Source organism: Pempheris klunzingeri, chromosome 4 (genome assembly GCF_042242105.1).
Source record: "Pempheris klunzingeri isolate RE-2024b chromosome 4, fPemKlu1.hap1, whole genome shotgun sequence".
Lineage (NCBI taxonomy): Eukaryota > Metazoa > Chordata > Actinopteri > Acropomatiformes > Pempheridae > Pempheris > Pempheris klunzingeri.
Genome location: NC_092015.1, coordinates 16,104,442 through 16,124,027, shown reverse-complemented (window position 1 = coordinate 16,124,027; position 19,586 = coordinate 16,104,442). Strand labels below are relative to the sequence as shown.

Genomic DNA, 19,586 nt, shown 5'->3' with positions numbered 1-19,586 from the left:
AAATTGACAGTTTATTTGTGACTTTTGGAAACAAGAGTCGACAAAACCATCTTAACATAACGTTTCCGTTATCGTAAACAATTTGAAAACGTTTTGACTGAAGAGTTGACCGATCACAATCACACTACAGGTGATTGGTGTGCTGCCTACTGTGCCAATGAGACTTGAAAGCGTGTCTTTTGTGATTCAGAGGATCGGTCACAGTTGCAACTGTGAAGCAAGTTGGTCTTTTGTAATGTCTGCCTACTTGTTACCGTACGTATCATGTAGGTATTTGTTGGCATGCTGATTTTAAAACACGTGCCCCGTGTGAGGCTCGAACTCACGACCTTCAGATTATGAGACTGACGCGCTGCCTACTGCGCCAACGAGGCCTGAAACTGTGTAGTTTTTGATGCACAGGAGTGCTCAGTCTTGCAACTATGGAGCAAGTTGATGTTTTGCAATGTCTGCCTACCCTGCCAATGTGGCAGATAGAGCTCTGCTGAAATTTCAAAAATTGAGGAGTAACCTTTCAAATTGATAGTTTTTTGTGACTTCGGAAACAAGAGTCGACAAAACCATCTTCACATAACGTTTCCGTTATCGCAAACAATTTGAAAACGTCTTGGCTGAAGAGTTGACCGATCACAATCACACTACAGGTGATTGGTGTGCTGCCTACTGTGCCAATGAGACTTGAAAGCGTGTACTTTGTGATTCAGAGGATCGGTCACAGTTGCAACTGTGAAGCAAGTTGGTCTTTTGTAATGTCTGCCTACTTGTTACCGTACGTATCATGTAGGTATTTGTTGGCATGCTGATTTTAAAACACGTGCCCCGTGTGAGGCTCGAACTCACGACCTTCAGATTATGAGACTGACGCGCTGCCTACTGCGCCAACGAGGCCTGAAACTGTGTAGTTTTTGATGCACAGGAGTGCTCAGTCTTGCAACTATGGAGCAAGTTGATGTTTTGCAATGTCTGCCTACCCTGCCAATGTGGCAGATAGAGCTCTGCTGAAATTTCAAAAGTTGAGGAGTAACCTTTCAAATTGACAGTTTATTTGTGACTTTAGGAAACAAGAGTCGACAAAACCATCTTCACATAACGTTTCCGTTATCGCAAACAATTTGAAAACGTCTTGGCTGAAGAGTTGACCGATCACAATCACACTACAGGTGATTGGTGTGCTGCCTACTGTGCCAATGAGACTTGAAAGCGTGTCTTTTGTGATTCAGAGGATCGGTCACAGTTGCAACTGTGAAGCAAGTTGGTCTTTTGTAATGTCTGCCTACTTGTTACCGTACGTATCATGTAGGTATTTGTTGGCATGCTGATTTTAAAACACGTGCCCCGTGTGAGGCTCAAACTCACGACCTTCAGATTATGAGACTGACGCGCTGCCTACTGCGCCAACGAGGCCTGAAACTGTATAGTTTTTGATGCACAGGAGTGCTCAGTCTTGCAACTATGGAGCAAGTTGATGTTTTGCAATGTCTGCCTACCCTGCCAATGTGGCAGATAGAGCTCTGCTGAAATTTCAAAAGTTGAGGAGTAACCTTTCAAATTGACAGTTTATTTGTGACTTTAGGAAACAAGAGTCGACAAAACCATCTTCGCATAACGTTTCCGTTATCGCAAACAATTTGAAAACGTCTTGGCTGAAGAGTTGACCGATCACAATCACACTACAGGTGATTGGTGTGCTGCCTACTGTGCCAATGAGACTTGAAAGCGTGTCTTTTGTGATTCAGAGGATCGGTCACAGTTGCAACTGTGAAGCAAGTTGCTCTTTTGTAATGTCTGCCTACTTGTTACCGTACGTATCATGTAGGTATTTGTTGGCATGCTGATTTTAAAACACGTGCCCCGTGTGAGGCTCGAACTCACGACCTTCAGATTATGAGACTGACGCGCTGCCTACTGCGCCAACGAGGCCTGAAACTGTGTAGTTTTTGATGCACAGGAGTGCTCAGTCTTGCAACTATGGAGCAAGTTGATGTTTTGCAATGTCTGCCTACCCTGCCAATGTGGCAGATAGAGCTCTGCTGAAATTTCAAAAATTGAGGAGTAACCTTTCAAATTGATAGTTTTTTGTGACTTCGGAAACAAGAGTCGACAAAACCATCTTCACATAACGTTTCCGTTATCGCAAACAATTTGAAAACGTCTTGGCTGAAGAGTTGACCGATCACAATCACACTACAGGTGATTGGTGTGCTGCCTACTGTGCCAATGAGACTTGAAAGCGTGTCCTTTGTGATTCAGAGGATCGGTCACAGTTGCAACTGTGAAGCAAGTTGGTCGTTTGTAATGTCTGCCTACTTGTTACCGTACGTATCATGTAGGTATTTGTTGGCATGCTGATTTTAAAACACGTGCCCCGTGTGAGGCTCGAACTCACGACCTTCAGATTATGAGACTGACGCGCTGCCTACTGCTCCAACAAGGCCTGAAACTGTGTAGTTTTTGATGCATACGAATGCTCAGTCTTGCAACTATGGAGCAAGTTGATGTTTTGCAATGTCTGCCTACCCTGCCAATGTGGCAGATAGAGCCCTGCTGAAATTTCAAAAGTTGAGGAGTAACCTTTCAAATTGACAGTTTATTTGTGACTTTTGGAAACAAGAGTCGACAAAACCATCTTAACATAATGTTTCCGTTATCGTAAACAATTTGACTGAAGAGTTGACCGATCACAATCACACTACAGGTGATTGGTGTGCTGCCTACTGCGCCAATGAGGCTTGAAAGCGTGTCTTTTGTGATTCAGAGGATTGGTCACAGTTGCAGCTGTGAAGCAAGTTGGTCTTTTGTAATGTCTGTCTACTTGTTGCCGTACGTACCATGTGGGTATTTGTTGGCATGCTGATTTTAAAACACGTGCCCCATGTGAGGCTCGAACTCACGACCTTCAGATTATGAGACTGACGCGCTGCCTACTGCGCCAACGAGGCCTGAAACTGTATAGTTTTTGATGCACAGGAGTGCTCAGTCTTGCAACTATGGAGCAAGTTGATGTTTTGCAATGTCTGCCTACCCTGCCAATGTGGCAGATAGAGCTCTGCTGAAATTTCAAAAGTTGAGGAGTAACCTTTCAAATTGACAGTTTATTTGTGACTTTAGGAAACAAGAGTCGACAAAACCATCTTCACATAACGTTTCCGTTATCGTAAACAATTTGAAAACGTTTTGACTGAAGAGTTGACCGATCACAATCACACTACAGGTGATTGGTGTGCTGCCTACTGCGCCAATGAGGCTTGAAAGTGTCTTTTCTGATTCAGAGGATTGGTCACAGTTGCAACTGTGAAGCAAGTTGGTCTTTTGTAATGTCTGCCTACTTGTTACCGTACGTACCATGTGGGTATTTGTTGGCATGCTGATTTTAAAACACGTGCCCCGTGTGAGGCTCAAACTCACGACTTTCAGATTATGAGACTGACGCGCTGCCTACTGCGCCAACGAGGCCTGAAACTGTGTAGTTTTTGATGCACAGGAGTGCTCAGTCTTGCAACTATGGAGCAAGTTGATGTTTTGCAATGTCTGCCTACCCTGCCAATGTGGCAGATAGAGCCCTGCTGAAATTTCAAAAGTTGAGGAGTAACCTTTCAAATTGACAGTTTATTTGTGACTTTTGGAAACAAGAGTCGACAAAACCATCTTAACATAACGTTTCCGTTATCGTAAACAATTTGAAAACGTTTTGACTGAAGAGTTGACCGATCACAATCACACTACAGGTGATTGGTGTGCTGCCTACTGCGCCAATGAGGCTTGAAAGCGTGTCTTTTGTGATTCAGAGGATTGGTCACAGTTGCAGCTGTGAAGCAAGTTGGTCTTTTGTAATGTCTGCCTACTTGTTACCGTACGTACCATGTGGGTATTTGTTGGCATGCTGATTTTAAAACACGTGCCCCGTGTGAGGCTCGAACTCACGACCTTCAGATTATGAGACTGACGCGCTGCCTACTGCGCCAACGAGGCCTGAAACTGTATAGTTTTTGATGCACAGGAGTGCTCAGTCTTGCAACTATGGAGCAAGTTGATGTTTTGCAATGTCTGCCTACCCTGCCAATGTGGCAGATAGAGCTCTGCTGAAATTTCAAAAGTTGAGGAGTAACCTTTCAAATTGACAGTTTATTTGTGACTTTAGGAAACAAGAGTCGACAAAACCATCTTCACATAACGTTTCCGTTATCGCAAACAATTTGAAAACGTCTTGGCTGAAGAGTTGACCGATCACAATCACACTACAGGTGATTGGTGTGCTGCCTACTGTGCCAATGAGACTTGAAAGCGTGTCTTTTGTGATTCAGAGGATCGGTCACAGTTGCAACTGTGAAGCAAGTTGCTCTTTTGTAATGTCTGCCTACTTGTTACCGTACGTATCATGTAGGTATTTGTTGGCATGCTGATTTTAAAACACGTGCCCCGTGTGAGGCTCGAACTCACGACCTTCAGATTATGAGACTGACGCGCTGCCTACTGCGCCAACGAGCCCTGAAACTGTGTAGTTTTTGATGCACAGGAGTGCTCAGTCTTGCAACTATGGAGCAAGTTGATGTTTTGCAATGTCTGCCTACCCTGCCAATGTGGCAGATAGAGCTCTGCTGAAGTTTAAAAAATTGAGGAGTAACCTTTCAAATTGATAGTTTTTTGTGACTTCGGAAACAAGAGTCGACAAAACCATCTTCACATAACGTTTCCGTTATTGCAAACAATTTGAAAATGTCTTGGCTGAAGAGTTGACCGATCACAATCACACTACAGGTGATTGGTGTGCTGCCTACTGTGCCAATGAGACTTGAAAGCGTGTACTTTGTGATTCAGAGGATCGGTCACAGTTGCAACTGTGAAGCAAGTTGGTCTTTTGTAATGTCTGCCTACTTGTTACCGTACGTATCATGTAGGTATTTGTTGGCATGCTGATTTTAAAACACCTGCCCCGTGTGAGGCTCGAACTCACGACCTTCAGATTATGAGACTGACGCGCTGCCTACTGCGCCAACGAGGCCTGAAACTGTATAGTTTTTGATGCACAGGAGTGCTCAGTCTTGCAACTATGGAGCAAGTTGATGTTTTGCAATGTCTGCCTACCCTGCCAATGTGGCAGATAGAGCTCTGCTGAAATTTCAAAAGTTGAGGAGTAACCTTTCAAATTGACAGTTTATTTGTGACTTTAGGAAACAAGAGTCAACAAAACCATCTTCACATAACGTTTCCGTTATCGCAAACAATTTGAAAACGTCTTGGCTGAAGAGTTGACCGATCACAATCACACTACAGGTGATTGGTGTGCTGCCTACTGTGCCAATGAGGCTTGAAAGCGTGTCTTTTGTGATTCAGAGGATCGGTCACAGTTGCAACTGTGAAGCAAGTTGCTCTTTTGTAATGTCTGCCTACTTGTTACCGTACGTATCATGTAGGTATTTGTTGGCATGCTGATTTTAAAACACGTGCCCCGTGTGAGGCTCGAACTCACGACCTTCAGATTATGAGACTGACGCGCTGCCTACTGCGCCAACGAGGCCTGAAACTGTGTAGTTTTTGATGCACAGGAGTGCTCAGTCTTGCAACTATGGAGCAAGTTGATGTTTTGCAATGTCTGCCTACCCTGCCAATGTGGCAGATAGAGCTCTGCTGAAATTTCAAAAATTGAGGAGTAACCTTTCAAATTGATAGTTTTTTGTGACTTCGGAAACAAGAGTCGACAAAACCATCTTAACATAATGTTTCCGTTATCGTAAACAATTTGACTGAAGAGTTGACCGATCACAATCACACTACAGGTGATTGGTGTGCTGCCTACTGCGCCAATGAGGCTTGAAAGCGTGTCTTTTGTGATTCAGAGGATTGGTCACAGTTGCAGCTGTGAAGCAAGTTGGTCTTTTGTAATGTCTGTCTACTTGTTGCCGTACGTACCATGTGGGTATTTGTTGGCATGCTGATTTTAAAACACGTGCCCCATGTGAGGCTCGAACTCACGACCTTCAGATTATGAGACTGACGCGCTGCCTACTGCGCCAACGAGGCCTGAAACTGTATAGTTTTTGATGCACAGGAGTGCTCAGTCTTGCAACTATGGAGCAAGTTGATGTTTTGCAATGTCTGCCTACCCTGCCAATGTGGCAGATAGAGCTCTGCTGAAATTTCAAAAGTTGAGGAGTAACCTTTCAAATTGACAGTTTATTTGTGACTTTAGGAAACAAGAGTCGACAAAACCATCTTCACATAACGTTTCCGTTATCGTAAACAATTTGAAAACGTTTTGACTGAAGAGTTGACCGATCACAATCACACTACAGGTGATTGGTGTGCTGCCTACTGCGCCAATGAGGCTTGAAAGTGTCTTTTCTGATTCAGAGGATTGGTCACAGTTGCAACTGTGAAGCAAGTTGGTCTTTTGTAATGTCTGCCTACTTGTTACCGTACGTACCATGTGGGTATTTGTTGGCATGCTGATTTTAAAACACGTGCCCCGTGTGAGGCTCAAACTCACGACTTTCAGATTATGAGACTGACGCGCTGCCTACTGCGCCAACGAGGCCTGAAACTGTGTAGTTTTTGATGCACAGGAGTGCTCAGTCTTGCAACTATGGAGCAAGTTGATGTTTTGCAATGTCTGCCTACCCTGCCAATGTGGCAGATAGAGCCCTGCTGAAATTTCAAAAGTTGAGGAGTAACCTTTCAAATTGACAGTTTATTTGTGACTTTTGGAAACAAGAGTCGACAAAACCATCTTAACATAACGTTTCCGTTATCGTAAACAATTTGAAAACGTTTTGACTGAAGAGTTGACCGATCACAATCACACTACAGGTGATTGGTGTGCTGCCTACTGCGCCAATGAGGCTTGAAAGCGTGTCTTTTGTGATTCAGAGGATTGGTCACAGTTGCAGCTGTGAAGCAAGTTGGTCTTTTGTAATGTCTGCCTACTTGTTACCGTACGTACCATGTGGGTATTTGTTGGCATGCTGATTTTAAAACACGTGCCCCGTGTGAGGCTCGAACTCACGACCTTCAGATTATGAGACTGACGCGCTGCCTACTGCGCCAACGAGGCCTGAAACTGTATAGTTTTTGATGCACAGGAGTGCTCAGTCTTGCAACTATGGAGCAAGTTGATGTTTTGCAATGTCTGCCTACCCTGCCAATGTGGCAGATAGAGCTCTGCTGAAATTTCAAAAGTTGAGGAGTAACCTTTCAAATTGACAGTTTATTTGTGACTTTAGGAAACAAGAGTCGACAAAACCATCTTCACATAACGTTTCCGTTATCGCAAACAATTTGAAAACGTCTTGGCTGAAGAGTTGACCGATCACAATCACACTACAGGTGATTGGTGTGCTGCCTACTGTGCCAATGAGACTTGAAAGCGTGTCTTTTGTGATTCAGAGGATCGGTCACAGTTGCAACTGTGAAGCAAGTTGCTCTTTTGTAATGTCTGCCTACTTGTTACCGTACGTATCATGTAGGTATTTGTTGGCATGCTGATTTTAAAACACGTGCCCCGTGTGAGGCTCGAACTCACGACCTTCAGATTATGAGACTGACGCGCTGCCTACTGCGCCAACGAGCCCTGAAACTGTGTAGTTTTTGATGCACAGGAGTGCTCAGTCTTGCAACTATGGAGCAAGTTGATGTTTTGCAATGTCTGCCTACCCTGCCAATGTGGCAGATAGAGCTCTGCTGAAGTTTAAAAAATTGAGGAGTAACCTTTCAAATTGATAGTTTTTTGTGACTTCGGAAACAAGAGTCGACAAAACCATCTTCACATAACGTTTCCGTTATTGCAAACAATTTGAAAATGTCTTGGCTGAAGAGTTGACCGATCACAATCACACTACAGGTGATTGGTGTGCTGCCTACTGTGCCAATGAGACTTGAAAGCGTGTACTTTGTGATTCAGAGGATCGGTCACAGTTGCAACTGTGAAGCAAGTTGGTCTTTTGTAATGTCTGCCTACTTGTTACCGTACGTATCATGTAGGTATTTGTTGGCATGCTGATTTTAAAACACCTGCCCCGTGTGAGGCTCGAACTCACGACCTTCAGATTATGAGACTGACGCGCTGCCTACTGCGCCAACGAGGCCTGAAACTGTATAGTTTTTGATGCACAGGAGTGCTCAGTCTTGCAACTATGGAGCAAGTTGATGTTTTGCAATGTCTGCCTACCCTGCCAATGTGGCAGATAGAGCTCTGCTGAAATTTCAAAAGTTGAGGAGTAACCTTTCAAATTGACAGTTTATTTGTGACTTTAGGAAACAAGAGTCAACAAAACCATCTTCACATAACGTTTCCGTTATCGCAAACAATTTGAAAACGTCTTGGCTGAAGAGTTGACCGATCACAATCACACTACAGGTGATTGGTGTGCTGCCTACTGTGCCAATGAGGCTTGAAAGCGTGTCTTTTGTGATTCAGAGGATCGGTCACAGTTGCAACTGTGAAGCAAGTTGGTCTTTTGTAATGTCTGCCTACTTGTTACCGTACGTATCATGTAGGTATTTGTTGGCATGCTGATTTTAAAACATGTGCCCCGTGTGAGGCTCGAACTCACGACCTTCAGATTATGAGACTGACGCGCTGCCTACTGCGCCAACGAGGCCTGAAACTGTGTAGTTTTTGATGCACAGGAGTGCTCAGTCTTGCAACTATGGAGCAAGTTGATGTTTTGCAATGTCTGCCTACCCTGCCAATGTGGCAGATAGAGCTCTGCTGAAATTTCAAAAATTGAGGAGTAACCTTTCAAATTGATAGTTTTTTGTGACTTCGGAAACAAGAGTCGACAAAACCATCTTCACATAACGTTTCCGTTATCGCAAACAATTTGAAAACGTCTTGGCTGAAGAGTTGACCGATCACAATCACACTACAGGTGATTGGTGTGCTGCCTACTGTGCCAATGAGACTTGAAAGCGTGTCCTTTGTGATTCAGAGGATCGGTCACAGTTGCAACTGTGAAGCAAGTTGGTCGTTTGTAATGTCTGCCTACTTGTTACCGTACGTATCATGTAGGTATTTGTTGGCATGCTGATTTTAAAACACGTGCCCCGTGTGAGGCTCAAACTCACGACCTTCAGATTATGAGACTGACGCGCTGCCTACTGCGCCAACAAGGCCTGAAACTGTGTAGTTTTTGATGCATACGAATGCTCAGTCTTGCAACTATGGAGCAAGTTGATGTTTTGCAATGTCTGCCTACCCTGCCAATGTGGCAGATAGAGCCCTGCTGAAATTTCAAAAGTTGAGGAGTAACCTTTCAAATTGACAGTTTATTTGTGACTTTTGGAAACAAGAGTCGACAAAACCATCTTAACATAATGTTTCCGTTATCGTAAACAATTTGACTGAAGAGTTGACCGATCACAATCACACTACAGGTGATTGGTGTGCTGCCTACTGCGCCAATGAGGCTTGAAAGCGTGTCTTTTGTGATTCAGAGGATTGGTCACAGTTGCAGCTGTGAAGCAAGTTGGTCTTTTGTAATGTCTGCCTACTTGTTGCCGTACGTACCATGTGGGTATTTGTTGGCATGCTGATTTTAAAACACGTGCCCCGTGTGAGGCTCGAACTCACGACCTTCAGATTATGAGACTGACGCGCTGCCTACTGCGCCAACGAGGCCTGAAACTGTGTAGTTTTTGATGCACAGGAGTGCTCAGTCTTGCAACTATGGAGCAAGTTGATGTTTTGCAATGTCTGCCTACCCTGCCAATGTGGCAGATAGAGCTCTGCTGAAATTTCAAAAGTTGAGGAGTAACCTTTCAAATTGACAGTTTATTTGTGACTTTAGGAAACAAGAGTCGACAAAACCATCTTCACATAACGTTTCCGTTATCGTAAACAATTTGAAAACGTTTTGACTGAAGAGTTGACCGATCACAATCACACTACAGGTGATTGGTGTGCTGCCTACTGCGCCAATGAGGCTTGAAAGTGTCTTTTCTGATTCAGAGGATTGGTCACAGTTGCAACTGTGAAGCAAGTTGGTCTTTTGTAATGTCTGCCTACTTGTTACCGTACGTACCATGTGGGTATTTGTTGGCATGCTGATTTTAAAACACGTGCCCCGTGTGAGGCTCAAACTCACGACTTTCAGATTATGAGACTGACGCGCTGCCTACTGCGCCAACGAGGCCTGAAACTGTAGTTTTTGATGCACAGGAGTGCTCAGTCTTGCAACTATGGAGCAAGTTGATGTTTTGCAATGTCTGCCTACCCTGCCAATGTGGCAGATAGAGCCCTGCTGAAATTTCAAAAGTTGAGGAGTAACCTTTCAAATTGACAGTTTATTTGTGACTTTTGGAAACAAGAGTCGACAAAACCATCTTAACATAACGTTTCCGTTATCGTAAACAATTTGAAAACGTTTTGACTGAAGAGTTGACCGATCACAATCACACTACAGGTGATTGGTGTGCTGCCTACTGCGCCAATGAGGCTTGAAAGCGTGTCTTTTGTGATTCAGAGGATTGGTCACAGTTGCAGCTGTGAAGCAAGTTGGTCTTTTGTAATGTCTGCCTACTTGTTGCCGTACGTACCATGTGGGTATTTGTTGGCATGCTGATTTTAAAACACGTGCCCCGTGTGAGGCTCGAACTCACGACCTTCAGATTATGAGACTGACGCGCTGCCTACTGCGCCAACGAGGCCTGAAACTGTATAGTTTTTGATGCACAGGAGTGCTCAGTCTTGCAACTATGGAGCAAGTTGATGTTTTGCAATGTCTGCCTACCCTGCCAATGTGGCAGATAGAGCTCTGCTGAAATTTCAAAAGTTGAGGAGTAACCTTTCAAATTGACAGTTTATTTGTGACTTTAGGAAACAAGAGTCGACAAAACCATCTTCACATAACGTTTCCGTTATCGTAAACAATTTGAAAACGTTTTGACTGAAGAGTTGACCGATCACAATCACACTACAGGTGATTGGTGTGCTGCCTACTGCGCCAATGAGGCTTGAAAGCGTGTCTTTTGTGATTCAGAGGATTGGTCACAGTTGCAGCTGTGAAGCAAGTTGGTCTTTTGTAATGTCTGCCTACTTGTTACCGTACGTACCATGTGGGTATTTGTTGGCATGCTGATTTTAAAACACGTGCCCCGTGTGAGGCTCGAACTCACGACCTTCAGATTATGAGACTGACGCGCTGCCTACTGCGCCAACGAGGCCTGAAACTGTGCAGTTTTTGATGCACAGGAGTGCTCAGTCTTGCAACTATGGAGCAAGTTGATGTTTTGCAATGTCTGCCTACCCTGTCAATGTGGCAGATAGAGCTCTGGTTATTTGTGACTTTGGAAGCCAGAGTCGACAAAACCATCTTAACATAACGTTTCTGTTATCGCAAATAATTTGAAAACGTCTTGGCTGAAATTTCAAAAGTTGAGGAGTAACCTTTCAAATTGACAGTTTATTTGTGACTTTTGGAAACAAGAGTCGACAAAACCATCTTAACATAACGTTTCTGTTATCGCAAACAATTTGAAAACGTCTTGGCTGAAGAGTTGACCGATCACAATCACACTACAGGTGATTGGTGTGCTGCCTACTGTGCCAATGAGACTTGAAAGCGTGTCTTTTGTGATTCAGAGGATCGGTCACAGTTGCAACTGTGAAGCAAGTTGGTCTTTTGTAATGTCTGCCTACTTGTTACCGTACGTATCATGTAGGTATTTGTTGGCATGCTGATTTTAAAACACGTGCCCTGTGTGACCGTGTCTTTTGTCATCTGGATATTGTAAAATGTAGCGTAAGAAACAAAGATGTATGATGTAATGCAGAAGTGAAAGCAGTTATAGATTCACAATTAACAACAAAAAAACGGTTTAATGAATTATGGTGTTGAAGTTCAGACTAAGATTCCTTAAATTCCCGTGTCATTTTCAAAATCATTAACTCTCAAATGTTGTTAATAGGACATTCTAAAGAGCCACAGTGGAAATGAAATGCTTGCAAAAAAGGATGGAACGGTGAAGATACTGACTGCCTTGCATCCCACTGACAGCAAAAGCTCTATTGACTGAAACTCAGTGTCAGCTGTTGTGCAGCTGCTCCAAAGTGCTAATAATATTACTGGCCTATTGAGGCTGACGCTCCAGCCTTTGTGTGTATGTATGCATTCCCGTTTGTCTGTGTTTATGGGTGTCCATCAGCCAATCTCTCCATATTTGAGGGTGTCTATTACATTTCTAAACCTGACTATATAGCAACCTTCTCCATTCACAATTATTTGTTTCCAAATAATCCAATTTTTAAAAATTCTCTATGGTGTGTAAGGCTGGAACTGCTTTAAATGCCAAAGAAATTGCCTGATTATTGAGGTATTGTTGCTATAAATAGTAACAGGCTTTCGAAATATTTGTTGGCATTCACTGTTCAAATCCTCTGTATAAATACCTCTAGAAAGACCTCAGGAAATCAAATCATGCAGTTTAAAGTCCAACCAAGTCACCTAGTGAGATGAGTTCATGATGGGTGAGTGGCTCAAAAGCATCATTTTTACCTGGGAAACTGGGGTACGAGTCCCTCGTTGATGTAAAGAGGTGATGTTGATATTTTATTTTTACCCATATACACACACACACACACACACACACACACACACACCATGTGTATGAGGATTTGGCTAGTATACTTTATGGTTTAGGATTACTTATTTTTAGGTTTTAGGATTATTTTCCAAGTTTATTGTGGATTAGAAACTGAAATGCACACGATGTTGAATCAGGTCAGAAACAAAACAAAAGCTTGGTTTTAAGTCAAAATATGTACAGATGAGTTAAGTAGCTTTGCGGTTTGTCTTGGCAAACTATGAAATATATGCATTATGTCAACATTTAATCGGCCGCTCACTGCTGAAACTAGCACAGAACACAATGAAAAATGTATTTTCTATGGTGCAACATAAATGGAAAAATCATCTTTATCAGTCAGTATTGAAGGCTGTATATTAAATGAAGTTGCATTTTCAGGTGTTAATTAAATTACATTTTCCTGCCATACCTCTCCTTGCCCATCACTAATCATGCAACCCCACTTTTAACTATACCTAGGTGCCCATGTATGTAATTAGCCTGCAAGCACACTGGCTTGCTTGCAGAGTAGGTAAACCACATCATCTCAATAATTGAACTTCATATTATATCATTAAAACTTTGAGACAGTAGAATGGCAATGAACTTACCAAAAATATCACAAAAGATGTCAGTCCAAACGAAGTTCAAAAGTTGCAGCACTCAAAGGGCTTTCTGTGCGATTCTTGTTATGATTGGTCAAATCTTGGAATGTACAATGAAAGGTGATTGGTTTTCGCAATTCTCAGGAGTGGGGCTGCATTGGATTGGTAAAATCTTAGTAGATTTTTTTGGTAGTGATAAGCAATGCAATTGTCACAGGATGGATTTGCTCGACTGACAGGTGGAAGAAAGCGCCAACAAGGCTCAAAGTAGTGGTCTTTTCTTTGTATGTATTATATGTGGCTCTATGTTCCATTGAGTTTGTAGGTGTTTAACACCTCTCTTAGTCTTCAAAGGTATGTTTTTGTATTTGCATTTGAGCGAATTCCTCAAAAGCACAAGTGTCACTTCTCTGTCTTTCTTCTTGTTTGTTTGTGGGCAGCTCTAATAAAATACACACTTTCGCTATCCTGATATAGAGATAGTCCTCAGACTCCTTGAACGCCAAGTGAACCCACTGACGAAGGTGTAGTGTGTGTACAAGTGCATTATGTGGGTGGCAGTATGTGTCTGAATGAGAGAGTGAGAGAGAGACAGACATAAAAAAAAAGAACAGTAGAGAAGAAGATTTTGTGTGTATGTGTATGTGTTTTTGGCTGTAAATCAGTATGCTAATGAGGCATGGTCTGTAATCCTCTTACAGCTAATCTCGCTCAATCCCCCCCGTCCAGGCTTGGGCACTGCTCACGCACACAGACATGCCTGGATGAACACAACCAGACACACACGCACAAACTTGTGGTCGCTCACAAGCTTACTCACTCTGCTTCAAAAAAATGCAAACCCTTTTTCATATATGCATAAGATTCTCTCTCTGTCTCTTTGTCTTATCATTATTCTTCAATCCAAGAGGTCACCCTTTTCCCTTATCAATCTGCATTTAAATGCAAATGTTCCCGTCAATTACAGTGATTTCAAGACAAAGATAAAAACAATAGATAAACTTAAATGCCTTTGTCAAGTGTTGTGTGCAACCAAGTGTCTGCTTGTTAATTCTTAGCCATTCACTGTGTCCTCCTTGAAGCGGCGTTTGAACCATAGGGAGACTGTGGCACTATCTCTTTCTAGGCTCCTCTTTGCCCTGATTGTGTGTCATAAAAGCCAAGGTGAACTTTGCTATTCACAGAGAGAGAGGATGCTGGTCTGCAGCACGAATACTGATTACCTGCCCATGTCAAAAGTAGTTGTGTATGTGTTTGTGCACGCGCAAGTTCTGTAAATGCTCCCTTTTTTTCCAGTCAGACATCACAAGCCATGTGGTCAGATGACTGTTTTTCCTAGTGTTGCCATGGCAATGCAGCAAAAGGTCGCTCTGAGATGTTCTCTACCAAGACCTTGTGCGCGTGCTTGTATGTATACTTCAGTGCAGCAGATTGCATTTGGCAGCAGACACCAAAAGAATGTTCTGGCTGGGGCAGTCGTTGCAACCAGAAAAGACAGCACTGTGTGTGTGTGTATGTGTGTGTGTGCGTGCGCGAAAATGTGTGTGTGTAAATGTGTGTTTTATTTGTCTGTGTGCCCGCGCGTGTGAGTGTGTCTGAAAGAGATATCTGCTGATACATGCACGACTCACGTCACAGTAGAATTTCTAACATAGCCACTCACACTGTGTGTGCCTGTATCACTGCTTGTGTGTCACTATTAACTCATATCTGATATGCGATTCAATATATTACAGCAGGATTAGAGCTGAATGCTCAGTGAGGAAACGCACACACACACACACACACACATTTAGACACGTACACAAAGAGCCTGGCTTCTCAACACCAGGGGGCTGACAAGGTATTCTTCTGCTATGTGTGGTGAATACTGCTGCATACCTAGCACTCAGTATGCATAGCACATCACCCTCCTAATCTCTCTCACTCTGTCTCGCTCAGTGTCTTCCTCTTGTGGCCTCTCTCTCTTTCTCCATCAACGCCTCCCTTCTGCTCTCCCTCTTCTTCCACTTTTTCTGTCTTTTCCCTAACCTCCCTTCCCCATCACCCACTGCCCTTTAGTCAATGTCTACCCCTCCCTATTCATGCCCTCCCTCTTTTTCCCTGTCATCTTTTCCTACTTGATTCATCTTCCCCACATGTGTCTTCTTCTCTCCCATATACCCTCACCAAATGCCCCTTTGCCGCTACCTACAAGCACTTCTTGTTTTCTGCTTTCTCTAATTTCCCTTTTGGTGTAGTATATCCAGTCTCTTTGACTTTGAGTAGCATATCAACTTTAAATGACACAATCTCCGTCTCCTCTTCTCTGCAGGTATGAAAGAGCTCTCCCCCCCTCCTCTGAACCTGCGGCGTCTCTACAATGAAACATTGGAATGGGAGCCAGTGTTGATCATCATCTCTCCAGGGGCAGATCCATCCCAGGAGCTTGCAGAACTAGCAGCTGAAACCATGGGCAGGGAAAACTATCATGAGGTAGAGAATAGCAGGATTAAATGGGAGAAGTCATAACAGATTAGCAAATGTAACTGGACTTTCCACAGAATACCAAGATCAGATCTACAAAACAGGCTGATGTACACATCAATGGGAAAAATGGCCATAACTTAAAAATTCATATTCTAAATTGTGAGAAAACTTTACACAAATATTTAATAGGATAAAATGATGATGTCTAGTGATGTGATGTGAATGATTACATTCAATATCCAAAAAGTCAAAAGTCAACGCCACTCTGACAACATAATGTTCTGCAATAATGAATTGGTGACACTTATCTTAGGTCTGGACAGATATGTATGTAAACTGCAACCTGAGTGATTGGCGGAGGCACACAACTGACAGGCGGTAATTCTAGTAACCATTTCCATTGTAACTACAACCAATTGTATATAAAAGTGAACCCTTATGGGAGCACTAAAGATGTAAACATTGAATTCCACTCATGCAGGTACTCTATGGTCAAATCAGTTACATATACAGTACATATAAATCAGATTAGTTATGAGTTATTGACCTCTTTGTGGGAACTCTATAGATAAAAATCACATTGGGAATCACACATCATGCAAGTAATTCATAGTTTATCCTACTGGGGAGAGAAATTAATTAGAATATTGAATCAAATGAACTTTGGAGAATTTGCAATGTAGAATCAAATTTTCCATCCCACTGCTTCTGTTTCTCATCCCAAATCCTACCTTCCCCACTCCCTCTGTCTGTCTAGATCTCTATGGGCCAGGGACAGGCTGATGTGGCCTTAGCTGCACTCAGAGAGTGTTCCCGAAGTGGAGAATGGCTTTGCCTGAAAAACCTTCACCTTGTCACTACCTGGCTACCTCTCCTGGAAAAGGTGGGTACAAGTCTTTGTGTGGGGTAATGCTTTGTGGCTGATCTCTAATTATAGAATAATAGCACTTGACAAGAATCCTTATTGATCAGCTCAGGGAAAGGGTGATCAAACGGACTCTGATACCCTACAGGGATTCTGTATAGTTGGATATGGATGTGTTTCTATCCACATTAGCATTGCATTAGCTAGTATTGCAGTAACATTTACTGTAAAATGATATTCTGCAGCCACATTTTTGAAAAATCTGGTATATGCATCAGTGGGATAACCATAAGACCACGAAAAGGGTCCAATAAACAGTCCATTTGGGTAAGTGCAGTGGAATAAGTAAGTAGGCTATGGCAAATACACTACATGTAGTACATGAAAATAGGTCTAAGAAACAGATGCAATGAAATAAGTACTTCTTCACATCATCTCAACCCCACAGTGCCAGGTAGGTAGAGCTGGGTTTAGGGGAAAACATCAGTGCCTTGTACCTAAAATGTGTATATCATTTCTTGTTTCGTCCTGCTTGTCAGTGTTTATCTATAATATTGCAACATTGCTATACACAGACACGCACACACAAGTACACACGAACATCTGAGTACATTCTGCTGGCTCCCCAAATTTCCATATCTAAAATTACCTTCTATCCTTTGCCTGCACATACACATTTTGCTTTCTGCCTGTTGGCCAATACTAGTCACTGTGCTGTTGTTTGTGTGGCTGTGTTTGTTAGCATGTATGTTTGTTCATTTGTTTTTCTGTGTGTGTGTGTGTGTGTGTGTGTGTGTAATTACTTTAGTTTCATTTTGTGCTCTTAAAATTACTTATGGAAAAGTTGTTGTACAAGGGTTCTCGTACAAGAGTTGATCCTGAGATGTGTATGACGTATTTTGGTTGCATTTGTGCGTTTTGGATGATAGATTAACTGTTGTGCTGAGCTGCGTGGTAGTAAAGAAACTGTTTTGCACAAGCGAACTCAGTATATAGAAATGTGTTACCAGTTGTAAAAAGCTGTAAGTGGGCTAATATGTGCCCTCCGCTGTCTTTGTGTGTATTTATGTCCATGTTCTTTTCCTGGGGTTCTCTTTAGCACTATGTCACTGTAGCAGGTCATATCTCTCTGGGAGGCACAGCTGTTGGCAGTGATTGGCCTGTGTGTGGAGGTGCCTGTGTGTGCACCCTCACCTGTGTGTGTGAGTTGAGAGTGTGTATATGGGTTTTTGTGAGTGGGTGTGTGAGTGCATGTGTGTGCCCTGGGGTTAGCCAGAGAGCCTCCTGTCCAGAGCTGTCTGTGCTCCCGTAGTGACTTAAAGCATAGCTTATTACAGCTGTCCTCTTCTACTTTCGTCTACTTTTGTCGTTCTAGGTTCCACCTCTCTCTTTTCTCTCCTCCTACAGTTTCATTTTGCATTTTATCCTTGTTTTTCTTCATTTGTTTCCAGCTCTGCACTCCAGCTATCTTTTCACCAGTTTGTGAGACAACCCCCCTCTCCATATTGCATAACTCAAACTTTCTCTCTTTTTGTCTGTTTCTCTTTCTCTCACTGTTTCTTTGTCTCGCTCTTTGCTCAGCAACCGATGAGGTTGGGATCCTGGCAGTCGAGCTTGAAATGAAAAACTGACGCAACAAGGAGTACGAGAGAGCAGGAAGCCTAGGAAAGATAAAATGAAGGGAGAGTGGACGTGAAAGGAGGGAAGTAGGGAAAGATGAAGTGACCCTCAGCAGGCAGGTGGAAATTCTACCACAAGAGGGTTTTGCAGCAGTGTCTGCCTCTGTTTCTGTAGCTGTGTTCATCTGAACAGTCTTACTATATCTCTCAGTGTAGTTTCTAAATTTTTATTTGGCTTAGTTTTGCCATCTGTTTCTCCAGTCTTTCCCTCCGCCACTAAACCAGTTGGTCAGTTAGAGGAAGGAGGAAGGAGGAAGGAGGGGAGAGAGGTAGAGAAGGAGAGCGGTTAGTGTTCATAATTGAAGTTGACAGTGCAGATGTCCTCTCATCCCTGCCTACTGACATTCTTCCACTTGCACTGTCTCTCATTTTTCACATCGCCCACTTCATCCATCTACTTACGGTCTATCTTTTAGCCTATTTGTTAGTCTTCCTACTAATCTAAGTATCTCATTTTGTGCCAATCAAAAAAATAAAAAATAAATGAATGAAAAACTGTCTATCACGTCTAATCACATCTATTCATTAAACATTGTGATAGGATTGTATCAAGACTTATTGTATCTTATGATTCTTATCCCTAGTGTACAGATAAAAATCTCCATTCGCAAAACTTTGTCCAAGTGAAGCCTGTTGAATTTGAGTATCTTTCCATCTATCTATCTAAGCATGAGTGGTGTGTCTTTGACACTGTATATCTGAACAATATGGATATATTCTGACAAAGAGTTTTGATGTGCTTTCCTCTCTCTGTATCTACCCATCTTCCTTTTGTTCCTTCTTATCTGATCACGTGTGCTTCCATGAGAATGAGTCAGGTTCCAAATGATGCAGAAACACATTGATTACAATTCAGTGTGTGTGTGTGTGTGTGTGTGTGTGTGTGTGTGTGTGTGTGTGTGAGCAACCAATCAGATGACACAGGACCCTAAGGTGCCAGCATGCTATTTTTAACCACACGTCTTTGAGAGATAGAAAGAGAGGGTGAAGGAATGTAAGAAGAGGAGTGAGAGAAAGAAAGCTGGAAATCGAGATGAAGAGACAGTGATGGAGACAGAGGAGAAGAAGAAGATATCCAATGAGAGAGAGAAACAAATGTATATAGAAGTGAGATGAATGGTATGTGAAGAAAAGAACAATTCAAATGGAGAGAGGAAAACAGGAAATGTATTTCATTCATTTATTTTCTAAATGCTTTAATAGTTATCATCACAGCAATAAGGTCCTGTTTTAAATCAAACCCACCTGGCTGCATTTGTGGATATACTTGGATAGATTTAAGCCCTTTGCACCCCCTAAACAAGATAAGCACTTTAGAAAATTGATCGACCTGCGTGATACACTGTCTGAACAATGTGTGAAAGTCTTTTCTAATTGTTCCAACTAATGAGCAGGTGTTGTGTTTTGAAA

General features: G+C 42.6%; 1 protein-coding gene and 22 non-coding genes across 23 annotated transcripts in view; 1 reads left to right on the top strand and 22 right to left on the bottom strand.

Annotated features, from left to right (window-relative positions):
* dync2h1 (dynein cytoplasmic 2 heavy chain 1) overlaps window positions 1-19,586 on the top strand; it is a 134,503-nt gene that overhangs the window by 86,054 nt on the left and 28,863 nt on the right. The window contains exons 82-83 of the mRNA XM_070828709.1: window positions 15,478-15,638; window positions 16,390-16,515. Coding sequence (XP_070684810.1) covers window positions 15,478-15,638; window positions 16,390-16,515 — 287 coding nt within the window. The remainder of the gene's footprint in view (window positions 1-15,477; window positions 15,639-16,389; window positions 16,516-19,586) is intronic.
* trnam-cau (transfer RNA methionine (anticodon CAU)) lies at window positions 302-374 on the bottom strand. Its single transcript has one exon. It is a non-coding gene; the product is annotated as a tRNA-Met (tRNA).
* trnam-cau (transfer RNA methionine (anticodon CAU)) lies at window positions 816-888 on the bottom strand. Its single transcript has one exon. It is a non-coding gene; the product is annotated as a tRNA-Met (tRNA).
* trnam-cau (transfer RNA methionine (anticodon CAU)) lies at window positions 1,332-1,404 on the bottom strand. The gene has a single exon. It is a non-coding gene; the product is annotated as a tRNA-Met (tRNA).
* trnam-cau (transfer RNA methionine (anticodon CAU)) lies at window positions 1,848-1,920 on the bottom strand. Its single transcript has one exon. It is a non-coding gene; the product is annotated as a tRNA-Met (tRNA).
* Window positions 2,362-2,434, bottom strand: trnam-cau (transfer RNA methionine (anticodon CAU)). Its single transcript has one exon. It is a non-coding gene; the product is annotated as a tRNA-Met (tRNA).
* trnam-cau (transfer RNA methionine (anticodon CAU)) lies at window positions 2,867-2,939 on the bottom strand. Its single transcript has one exon. It is a non-coding gene; the product is annotated as a tRNA-Met (tRNA).
* On the bottom strand, window positions 3,381-3,453 carry trnam-cau (transfer RNA methionine (anticodon CAU)). Its single transcript has one exon. It is a non-coding gene; the product is annotated as a tRNA-Met (tRNA).
* Window positions 3,897-3,969, bottom strand: trnam-cau (transfer RNA methionine (anticodon CAU)). Its single transcript has one exon. It is a non-coding gene; the product is annotated as a tRNA-Met (tRNA).
* trnam-cau (transfer RNA methionine (anticodon CAU)) lies at window positions 4,413-4,485 on the bottom strand. The gene has a single exon. It is a non-coding gene; the product is annotated as a tRNA-Met (tRNA).
* On the bottom strand, window positions 4,927-4,999 carry trnam-cau (transfer RNA methionine (anticodon CAU)). Its single transcript has one exon. It is a non-coding gene; the product is annotated as a tRNA-Met (tRNA).
* trnam-cau (transfer RNA methionine (anticodon CAU)) lies at window positions 5,443-5,515 on the bottom strand. The gene has a single exon. It is a non-coding gene; the product is annotated as a tRNA-Met (tRNA).
* trnam-cau (transfer RNA methionine (anticodon CAU)) lies at window positions 5,946-6,018 on the bottom strand. The gene has a single exon. It is a non-coding gene; the product is annotated as a tRNA-Met (tRNA).
* On the bottom strand, window positions 6,460-6,532 carry trnam-cau (transfer RNA methionine (anticodon CAU)). Its single transcript has one exon. It is a non-coding gene; the product is annotated as a tRNA-Met (tRNA).
* On the bottom strand, window positions 6,976-7,048 carry trnam-cau (transfer RNA methionine (anticodon CAU)). The gene has a single exon. It is a non-coding gene; the product is annotated as a tRNA-Met (tRNA).
* On the bottom strand, window positions 7,492-7,564 carry trnam-cau (transfer RNA methionine (anticodon CAU)). The gene has a single exon. It is a non-coding gene; the product is annotated as a tRNA-Met (tRNA).
* On the bottom strand, window positions 8,006-8,078 carry trnam-cau (transfer RNA methionine (anticodon CAU)). Its single transcript has one exon. It is a non-coding gene; the product is annotated as a tRNA-Met (tRNA).
* On the bottom strand, window positions 8,522-8,594 carry trnam-cau (transfer RNA methionine (anticodon CAU)). Its single transcript has one exon. It is a non-coding gene; the product is annotated as a tRNA-Met (tRNA).
* On the bottom strand, window positions 9,036-9,108 carry trnam-cau (transfer RNA methionine (anticodon CAU)). The gene has a single exon. It is a non-coding gene; the product is annotated as a tRNA-Met (tRNA).
* Window positions 9,541-9,613, bottom strand: trnam-cau (transfer RNA methionine (anticodon CAU)). Its single transcript has one exon. It is a non-coding gene; the product is annotated as a tRNA-Met (tRNA).
* Window positions 10,055-10,127, bottom strand: trnam-cau (transfer RNA methionine (anticodon CAU)). The gene has a single exon. It is a non-coding gene; the product is annotated as a tRNA-Met (tRNA).
* On the bottom strand, window positions 10,569-10,641 carry trnam-cau (transfer RNA methionine (anticodon CAU)). The gene has a single exon. It is a non-coding gene; the product is annotated as a tRNA-Met (tRNA).
* On the bottom strand, window positions 11,085-11,157 carry trnam-cau (transfer RNA methionine (anticodon CAU)). The gene has a single exon. It is a non-coding gene; the product is annotated as a tRNA-Met (tRNA).